The sequence below is a fragment of the Camellia sinensis genome, chromosome 3, assembly GCF_055761805.1.
Source record: "Camellia sinensis isolate YWXY chromosome 3, ASM5576180v1, whole genome shotgun sequence".
NCBI lineage: Eukaryota > Viridiplantae > Streptophyta > Magnoliopsida > Ericales > Theaceae > Camellia > Camellia sinensis.
The window spans coordinates 182,639,317-182,650,367 of NC_138963.1; the positions used below are offsets into that span (position 1 = coordinate 182,639,317).

The window sequence follows — 11,051 nt, forward strand, 5'->3', positions numbered from 1 at the left end:
CATGTTATGTTGCTCCTTTTATTTTTTTTCACAAAAAATTGTAATATGTACTAAAAAACCTAAGCACCAACATCTCGCTTTTTCAAGAGTCCCCAAATCTCTAAACATGAATGTAATACAAATTTTTTTAAAGTAATTTTAAGAATTAGTATTTTTGAAAAACATTTGAAGCTTTCAAAACATGTGTTTAACCTAATTCCTTCTTATTAGCAACTTCTTCTTTTTTTTTTCCTTTCTTTTCTTTTCTATAAAAGGTCTAACCAAAACAAGGAGATAATTGTTCGATGAAAATTATTTTTTCAAATTCTACTGATAATTGTTCACACACGAGTTGAACAAAACACGAATTTGTGATTCATATAAAATAGTAAAATTCATAATTTTGAGTGAGATCAATACAACTTTTGAATAGAAGTCTAACTATTTGAGATCAATCATAAATCATATTTTGTTTCTGTGACAATGGTGAGACAATATTACAACATCTTATAAAGAGGAGAAGAGAATGAGATTTAAGGGAAGAGAAATGTTGGTTTATGAGAGTATCTGGAATTGGTTTAGTTGGTCTGAGTACCCAAATTACAACCTAATTCAAGCATGCTATTAAGATTTTGAGGCCTTGGTCTGGTGACCACCAAAATCCGGCGATGACAACTCAAAGATGGTGCTTTCCGCCAATATAGGCAAATGTTTTGGCAAAAAAATTAGCAAAAGAGGGCACAGAATGAAGTACAGAAAATTTCTCCATGTAATTACATAGCCAAGTAATTCTATATATATATATATGAAGTATAGCAATTGAAATATATATATATATATATATATCTTTATTCTGTAATCATCTTCAGCAAATCTAACTCATTGTGTGGTTGTACATTAATAACAAGACATTGCAAGGTAAATCAAATGTAACCCTATACTTAAATCTCACCCTTGCTTCATTCAACTGTGTAATTACATGGCCCTATGTATGCCTTACGGCTCCATAGGAGTTGTGTGGTTGGATCCACGAAGGCACGGACTCGTATCTTTCTCTCTCTCTGTCCAAAACTTTTCATGCCCACCATCCAGTGGCGGAACTTTATGATTTGCTTAATTTAGATCCACAAAACAATATATGAATTTAATGATCATCTACCTATTCGAGGCTCCCTTACAAAGTTCACAATCAGGTTGCTTGTCTCTTGACGAGAGGTTTCTGGGCGATGAGGAGTCTCTCATCACTGTTACTCTCGATTTCTACGACTCGTGCCTCCCATTTCAGCCTCGCAGCGAGAGTTCTTGCTATTTCAATGAGAGAGGCAGAGTCACGGAGTATCACCCACCCCTGCACAACACCACCTAGATTAGCAAATTTTACAGAAGGGCTTGAAGGAGGAAAGCAGAATAAACATTATGTCACGTGTGTACAACTGATGTTTGTATGAGCATGACTCATGCAATTGCACACATAGAATGGAAAAAATAACACAACGTTATTGTAAAATAGAGCGAGCAACATTATGTCACGTGTGTACAACGTTATTTTGAAATATGGTTAATCATTAAATGCTAAATTTAATGATTAACCATACTTCAAAATACCCATGGTTCAAGGAATATTGTTTAGCATAATACAAATTATGAATATATTTGGTAGTCATCTAGGATATTTAATGCCACCCAAACACAATGGATTCATTTTAAATGCCCTAAATAAAATAACTGATTTAATCTCTATGAAGCATCCCGAAGAACCTCGTAGAGGAATTGAAAGAATATTAGAAAAGCAAGCATTCAAACATACAACCAATTGAAATAATTATTTTGAAAATGTCTTTGTTTATATCTTCTCCAACTATGTTAAAGAGTGTACCATTCTTTGCCAATCTTATGAATCCAACACTGATATGAAGTTAACCAGCAATTGCTACACGCCGGAATCTATACAAGTACTCTTATCAAGTTTTAATAAAACAGCCTTACAAATGCCATTTTCTTTTGTATTATAGTTATGCTACACTCCTATTTTAATAATTTTCATAATTATTTTTTAATTTCTTTAATGATGTGAACATTGCAATGTCATACATACATAAGGGTTTTTCCAAAAATAGATGTTTTCCAAAAACAGATCTATTTTACCCGTCGAAAAGGAATAATGAATGGAAAATGCAGTTAGTCATACATATGCGATACCCAACTTCTACGGTCAAAAGACCAGCTCATTTTAAACATTCACAAGCTAAGTCACCTAGTTCATTCAACTTGGTAGGCGATCTGCACTCTAGTGTGCAAATTCCCAGATTTTACAATAAGTCGGGTCAAATCCAAGAATTCTATGCAAATCTTATATTAGTCAATAACTTACTGCCACAAATATATATACATATCCAATTCTAAAAGTATATTGCATAAAAAATTTACTGCCACACACACAAATATATATGTAGGATTCCAAAAGTATATTGCACATGGAATAAGCCACAAGCAAACAAGTGGCCACATGGCATAAACACAACCATTGTATACTCGTTACTGGCCAATGTAAAAAAGAAACAAACTGGGGCATTTAGTAGAACTGACAGGCTGCACACTTCTGTTTTTAACCAATGTGGGATTGTTGCAAAAGGGGTGAGGCCGTTTTGTATTATAACAGGTGCCTAAAGCTATTATTTTCAGCGATATGGGATTGTTGTCTCTCTTGCCTTTTTTAATGTTAAGCAACATATAAACTAATTTATTTATTTATTTACTATTATTTTTTAAATGTACACACACTCCGTAGGCACTCCCGCTCTGGTGGTATTTCACAGAAGACGCTCTTGCACTCCCACTCACACTCCCACTCCCACTTCTGCTCCATGAATCGGTGCTTTAGCTCACAAGAGTCCAACCCTTGAATCCTAGAAATTATACCACAAGCTGAAGCCAAACATGACCAGGAAGCATGCTGACAGTGAATTGGTTTAAAAAGAGGATAAATTAAAGCACTCCTTCCCCTTCCAATTGTTCTAAGCAATAAAATTTAGAATCTACAGATTTAACTTCCAAACATGCCTGTGAAGATGAGACAGTGGGTTGGATGCTTCCTACTATTCTTAATCTATTTTTATTTTAGTACACCAACCCACAATCATTTTAAACTTCAACCAATTGATAAAAATAAGGAGAACAATGTGCTTGTCTATCAAATATGTAACATAGAAACAGTAACAAAACGATTATGGTACCTCTGGACGAAGTAAACGATCTATCTCAGAGAAGAGATCTAGCATGGTACACCTTCGCTGCTGATCAGTTTCAAGTGATAAAAGTCCTTCAGCATGGACCAAATCATATGTTCTAGGGTAAGTTGGAAATGGTTCACACCTAAAATAAAATTAAAAAAAGAAAAAGTTCAAATGATGCATAAATCACAGAATCATAGGGAAAAAAAAAAAAAAAATCATATAGGGACATCAGTTGGAACAATGTAGAATAACTTTTAGCTTAAACCTGAGATTTATAATGCTCAGGTATCAAATCCAGTATCCTTCCAACAATGTATGAGACCAGTGTGTATACCATTATAATTTCCAATAAAAAAAAGGGTTATCATTGTAACAAACAATTTCAGTTACAGCTAAATATTTCATTTCAACAAAATAATAAAAATCACAACCAGATACCAAATCATATGTTCTAGGGTATATTATTTTTTTCTCCTCTCTTAATGTGGCATAATAGTACAAGGGGTTGCTTTCACTTTTCAGGTTTCACTGATTGTCAATTTGAAATATGGAATTGGTATGTAACCACCACAAAAGTAGATTAACAACAAACACTCATTTTCTATGAACGTGGGCTGTCCTAGTTCAAGAACAAGAACAAGAACAAGAAGAAAAAGTCAAGGTCCTCATGATGATAGTAAGTTTACAGGTTTTGTCAAGATGACCAACAAAACTTATCCCTTCACTAAAAAGCTAACAAATCAATCTCAATACACACTTATCAACAGCCACAGAGTCTAGCAATTAATCTAAAATAGCTATCTGCTACTATTTCACATCAAGTTAGGAACACTACAAATATAAAAATAAAAAAGAAGTTGTCCTTTCTCTTATAAAGTAAGTAAGAATGTCAATGAAGTATCAGTTTTCATAGGACATTGAAAGCAATGAATTCTTTGAGGTAGAAGGTTCAACTTACCAGTCATGTAATACTCCAACAAGACCCCTATCAAGGATTAAGGGAAGGGAGTTGGGCCCAATTGTAGGGACCACATTCATGACCCAAACGGATTTCCCAGATTCCAATAAAGCAGAATTGAAGCCACCAAAACGGGCATTCATGTCCAACACATTTCTGAGCATATTATAAGGTGGAGAAGGATCCTCATCACCAGGTCTCTTTGGATGATCAGAAAAAATTAGTGGTGAGAGAAGAGACCAATAGTTACGAACTGCTGAGTTCCAGTTTAGGATATCCTCAGTGAAGTCATATGGAGGCAAACCTGGTAAATAAGGCAATCAGTGACACAATTATCAGGATATTCCCAAGGCAGCAGAAATTATGAGTGAAGGTTTTTGTGCTTAGTGCCAATGTAGCCAAATTGCTTTTCCATCTATATACTGTTTAAATAAGGTTATGAAAGACAAAACTACTTGATAGCTAGCTTAATATACATTGTTGGGTTCATTTACTAACAACTTAAGCTTTTGGAATAATTGGTGATCTAACATGGGATCAGAGCTCAGATTGAGAGAGGTCACGGGTTTAAGTCTCTCCGTTGGCATTTAGTATTTGGTCCCCATTTGGTTTCTTTTTCTCTGTTTGCTTGTTTGCTTCTCTTTCTGTTAAATTCTTTATTTGTTATTCCACATGCAAGATGGGGTTACACATTAGGGAAGGTACACATTACTGGCCTATTTTCTAACAACTTGCCCCTTTGGGATAATTGGTGATCTAACAAAACCATCTTAATGAAAATAGAAATTACCATAGATTGCAAGTTCACTTGAGTTCAATTTAGCCCTAGAAGGCCAGGTCGGCCTTTCTTCAATCGGAGCCCATCGACGGCTGTGCGTTCCTCCTATGCAGGATTGGAGAGGTCGATAATATGGGGATTCAACATCATGGCCCTTACTGCAGATGGAGGGACCAGATCCAGATTTCCTAAAAATTGAAACAGTTCACACCACAAATTAGGATCATTTATTGGCCCCATGGCCAAAACAACATGCATGAATATTTTACATATATTCTCAACAAGGATACCTGCATTAAAAATAAAACATGAAATAAATAAAGATTTAACCCCTCACCTAGAATCATAACAACTCTTTTTACTCGTCTTTTTCCACACAACAGTTTCATCTTGCTGTGGCAACATATCCCAGCAGAGCATTTCTGCAAAACTGCGCACAAAATTCCATCTTTTCTGATTCTCTTTGTTGCGACGGGAGCCCTGAACATTGGTAACTGGTGAAGTCCACACGAAGTATCCACCAGGCCTCAATACACGATCAGCTTCAATCAAAAGAATACCCTCTGCACCACATGACAAAAAGAATACAATCAAAATTCCCGATTCAACAAGAAATGTCAACCCAAATAATATGAAACCAACTAAATCTAAGCATGACTACATCACAGCAATATGTTCTTCCACGGCAAAAGCTTAACAAGAGATGAAGCATGGTTTGCACAAAGACATCTTACTAAGGAACACTTGCTTTGTGGGGTTCAAAAGGCAATAATTAGGATGGTTTAAGCTTTAAAAACATGTCTAGACTTTCATTGCATCAGACTCCTTGATCACAATTTGGTGAACAAAACATGCAGATCTTGCTACAGCACACTGATGACAAAGCAGTGCATTATTTATCGCTTCCTCAGTCAATTAACCTTGTGAATCTACTGCAACTTGGGTTTAAAATCGATGGACTGCAATGCTTCTGCCACCCACATATGCAATATATTATCAATGATAAAAACAAATCTGCAATCCAGGTATTCTTTGCAATAAGTAAAGAAACAGCAGCTGAAACAATTCCCTTTTTTAAATTGGTTTTTTAAACAAGTGGCAACAAAACCAGTTTAGTTCAAATACCTAATTGATTCAAGAAAAAGGAGAAAAAAAAAAGAGCAAAAATTCTGCCTGGTAACTACTCTCAGTAGCTACCACAAATAGCATAGCCAACTCAACAAAGTCTTGGATTACATTTGGTTGGCTATCTAACAAACCTTTTATTTTTTATTTTTAAGGATTGGCAAAATTCTGTGGTTAGTTGTTAGATAAGCACCTAGGAGGAGATCTTTAATAATGTTTTAGTTCCACATTTTGGAAGAGAGCATGAGAACCAAAGGATATAAAAATGTAGCACATAGTTTGTCAAAAAAAGTTATTGGTAAGCAGATTAAGAACTTGAAGGATACTGGCCTTCCGACCAGATAAAACTACTTTTCTATAGTCAATATACAATAATACTGCTTATAATAATCCATGAGCCACGGAGGATGAGAATCCAGCCACAAAAAAATAAAATGTAGGAACCTTGTGTATTATTTCATCACAAATATGCCATCACAAATATGTATTATTTATTTCATTCTCACTTTTCCACAAACGAACATATCATCTTTTCCAAAGATAACCAGCAAATGAAAACAAGTCTCTCTTAGTTTTTCCCTGTCTAGTAACAACTTAGTGTCATTATCTTCTACTAAAAAAATAATTGAAAAGATGCATGCACCCTATTTACATGTATGAAGATGGGCCTAGAGAAGTATAGCTTTCAACCAATACCTTTTTTATCCCAGTCAATGCCACATCGTGCACAATGCACCATATCAAAGGAAAGAGATGGATATGGCAATTGCTTCGAAGTAAAAGAACCAAGCATTGCAGGAAGACCTCTTTCAAGCGTTAGCTGAACTTGGCTGCCTGAAGCCTCATAGTTTGCAATACACATGGTTAACAATTGTTTTGAAAAGAGATGTGCTCCAAAGCTACCATAACCACATCCTATATCCAAGATGATTCTAACCTGAAACGTAGAAGTGCAGTATAAGTGAGATAGATTTTATTTATTTATTTATTTAGTAAAAATACCAAGCTAATTAAGTTTTTTCTTCCATTCGGCAGATATACAATAAATAAACCCTGACGTTTCCACAACAGTTGATGATGAGTTGTTCTCGCCTAACTAGCAGTTGTCCATCATTTTTTATGTCAATGAATTTCTTCCATTAATTAAAAAAAAAATCTTGACATGAGCAGTTCCAACATGTTGATCAGACATACAACTCTTTCACAATAAAAGAAATATCCATATTGAATCTTTTGAAGACTGGTCTAAATTCAATTTGAACACAACATCAGAGTTTATTACAAGAACTTATATCATTGGATATGCAAACCATTTTTACACGAGCCATTACTTGCAACTATAATCATGAGGTCTAGATATGAGACTTGCAAATAAAAGCAAGGAAGATTTTATTGTCATTGCATTTTCCAATTTTCATGATAAAATATATATAAAGTAACCAACACTAATCATAGCAATAAACACCAACACAGACACTTCAGTAACACCCAGTGATCACAACATGCAATTTTTTTTATTCTATAACTAGCCAAGACAAAGGAAAAGCACAAGGAAAGCAATGAAACAGGACATTTTAAAGATGCTGAGTACAATAAGCAATTTATATCTACTTACTCCAGCTCGTAAAAAGTTAGATTCATTTCTTAGCCCAATCATTTCAGCAATTTGATGCGAGTAGTCTTCAACACCATCGAACATAAGAGAAGCTGAACGGAATGAGATCTGCTCTTCCTCCAACATCATCATCCTACGTCCCAAATGAATTAAAAAGCAAAAATAAGTTCAGGACCTAAAGCTACATAATTTTGGAATAAAGGAAAATAGCACTCCCCGCTTACCTCTTGGTCAAGCTTCCAGAGGAAAGCACTTCCTGTGCAGTAATTTTCACATTTGCAACCCATATAACATCTTTTCCAGTAGGCCATCTAAGAGGAATCTTATAATTGACGGGGGGAAGAACCAAGCAATTTTGCCTCGATCCATGCGTACAATGGCGGTCGTACTCTTCTCCCTTAGAAAAACCCAAAGCAAGATTCTCTGTAGCATTGAAGCAAGGAACATAATTTTCAGACTCCAGGGGACAGAATTCCAATTCTTTCAACCTTGTAGAACCAACAGACAGCTCTCCAATATCCCAAAGGTCTGATGCAATTTGTGCTTGTATACTCTTATCCCCACGAAATATGTGAACTCTTGATGAGATTGTGATCGACATTGTCCACAAAAAGGATCCAATAAGAGCAAGAACTACGATTGCAACTAAACTTAACTTAATAAAGAGCAAAGTTAACTTGTGGCGACTTCTCAATGTCCCGGGGCTGTAGGGATCAGATGCGAAACCATTCTCACTAGGACTGTGTATAGAAGGTGAATTATCCGGAACAGATAACCGAATAGGAAATTTGAAAGATATTAATGTGTGATCGGAAGAACCAATTTTATCGAGATTTTCTTTATCAGTTTTGTCTTTCTTCTGAGAGTCATCCCAGAAATCATGATTGTTCCCCGAGAATCGCCCCCCACCAGATACACCTCGTTGTAGTGGCCTCGACATTTTGCAACCTTCAAAACCCACACAAACCAATTGTAAAAAAAAAAAAAAAATGCAGAGAAACCCGAAAAATTCTTCAGTACGATGAGCTAAAAACATAAGAAAATACAAGGTTGAAGAAAACATCAATAAACAGAGAAACCCAGAAAAGTTCTTTAGTGAAACAAGCCAAAACAAGGCAGAAATAAAATTGGTGTCCTGGGATAAGATCAGTTCCACATTTGCTGTACTAGATCCAGAAAACCTAGACGTATATAGCATATTTTGATTGGCATATTATCTTATTATATATATATATATATATATCAGAAGACTAAACCGTCAAGTTCATGTCAAGTATAAAATCAAAAAAAGGAAAGAGAGATTACACAATTCAGATTCGCAGAACAGCAAAAAAATAACATTTCCATTTCCAAGATTGAGTTCAAATGGCCACCAAGTTCATTTTCCATTGAAATTCAGTGAGGCTAAATTACCTCAAAACTGAAAATCTAGAGAAACCCAAAAACGATAAGCTAAAAAAAACCCATTCCAATCAACCGACAAAGGGCGACTTTTGAAAAACAAATCCAAATCAATAAACAACAACAGAGAAAGTAGTTGCACAAGAAAAGACTACCTGAAATGCAGAGAGAGAGAGAGAGAGACTGAAACCAAACTCCCCCAAATTTCAGCATACAATGATGCGGATTTCACGAGTCGGGTTATGACTACCTCAGTTTTCGTCTTCTCTCAGCTCCGACTGCTCTTCTTCATTCGCACCATCTCTTTCTCTTTCCCACTCTCTATCTCTCTGGATTTAGCTACACGGCTTCCAAATTTCAGAGCGAGGAGAGAGAACGAGAGTGAGACAGTGATGGGTTCGTCCAATATCGATCCAATCGCGACAAAGCTCGCTCGTGAAAGACTATCCCCTCATCTACACATACGTACATGCATACATTTATATATTCTCTCTCTTTCTCTGTGTCTATATATGTACACAATTAATGTGATACGATATATGTAATTTTTAAGTCTGCATTAACACGCTGTGCTGATCAGTAGAGCTCGATCCCAACTGTAATTCTCAATTAATATTTTTTATTTTATTTTTTTCGTGTACAAGCAAACCCAATTAAACTATTCATTCATTCCAAGTTTCTGCGAAATAGACCTACCTCAAACCCCGACATAATAGCAGTAAAACTCGCAAATACAAAAACAACTCTCACTCTCACACTCTCTCTCTCTCTCTCTCTCTCTCTCTCTCTTAGAATATTTCAATACATGACTAAAGGGATCTCTTTTTCTCTCTATCTAGAAGTGTGAGAATTACATTTACTTGGACCTAACATGTAGATCTGTGAGAAGAGAATGAGAGTTTTAGACACCCAAATTGGTAAATTCGTTAAATCAATTTGTCAAATACTCCATCTTCCGCCGGAATTGCCGGACACCTAGCATTACATTACATTACATGCATATACATATATACATACAGACATATACGTATAGAGAGAGAGAGAGAGAGAGAGAGAGAGAAATGGGTTCCCACTATCAGATAAAAGTCACCCAGAAGACAAAGCCTAGTAAAATCCAAAATCTCATACCCACTTCGACATTCTCTCTCTACTCTCTCTCATCTCTCTATAGATCTTATCTCTGCTTTTCACTGCTCTCTCTCTCTCTCTCACTCTGTATGTATGTAATTTTTTAGTTTAGTGTTTCTCTGGAGTGAGTGGAGGATCAAATGAGTGAGATTTTGGGATCAGGAATAGTATTATAATAGTAATCTAAGACAGATTTTCAACTCTAATTACTGGCCATTATCATTTCAATCCACTTTCGTGTGTTAAAAAATGATTTCGGTAAGAATTATGCAAATTTTTTTTAAAATTTTTATTATTTTTACACTTATGATGAATATAATCACAAATATAGTTAGAATTTAATTTAAGATTGTAAAGGGAGTTGAATCAAGATAACTAATAATCTATTCAAATTTAACTTAAAATTTTAATAATTTTTTAAATATATTTTAATTAATTTACTTATTATGTAGAGTATAAATGAATTTTAATTAAATTCTCCTAACATTATTTATTTTATTTTATAATATATATAAATTTATTGAGGTGATAGTAGATTTTGTATATATATATATATGAAAAAATTTCCAGTGTGAATAAAGCATTAGATGTTCAAAAATAATTTTAAAACATTACTTTAAAATATATTTAGTTTTAATTTATTTAACTGGTGAGTTGAATAGTTTTTTAACGAGTAAGCGTGAGACTAACTTAAATAATTTAAAATGTTTTATAATTTTAATTCTAATATATTGTTTTGAATTTTTTATGCACAATAATATTTTTAAGTAATTAAAATTTTCAGTGGATGATTAAATTTGTAATTTATTTAAGTAACTAAAATTTTCACTTGGG

The 11,051-nt window shown here is 34.5% G+C and overlaps 1 protein-coding gene across 1 annotated transcript; it reads right to left on the reverse strand.

The window, feature by feature from the left end:
- Positions 1-794: 794 nt before the first annotated feature.
- On the reverse strand, positions 795-10,357 carry LOC114317881 (putative pectin methyltransferase QUA2). Its single transcript, XM_028264671.2, has 9 exons — positions 9,245-10,357; positions 7,913-8,636; positions 7,689-7,821; positions 6,770-7,010; positions 5,286-5,511; positions 4,961-5,136; positions 4,171-4,474; positions 3,213-3,351; positions 795-1,327 (listed from the first exon to the last, which is right to left on the reverse strand). The coding sequence occupies exons 1-9, from the start codon at positions 9,300-9,302 to the stop codon at positions 1,169-1,171; spliced, it is 2,160 nt and encodes a 719-aa protein (XP_028120472.2). The 5' UTR covers positions 9,303-10,357; the 3' UTR covers positions 795-1,168.
- Between the last annotated feature and the right edge of the window lie 694 nt (positions 10,358-11,051).

Excerpts from the sequence above, each read along its gene's own strand:
- LOC114317881 (XM_028264671.2), bottom strand. The coding sequence starts at position 9,302 with ATGCTGAAATTTGGGGGAGTTTGGTTTCAGTCTCTCTCTCTCTCTCTC. Across the intron at positions 7,822-7,912 it reads TCTGGAAGCTTGACCAAGAG|GATGATGATGTTGGAGGAAG; the intron begins GTAAGCGGGGAG and ends TTTGGGACGTAG. Across the intron at positions 1,328-3,212 it reads ATCGTTTACTTCGTCCAGAG|GGGTGGGTGATACTCCGTGA; the intron begins GTACCATAATCG and ends GGTGTTGTGCAG.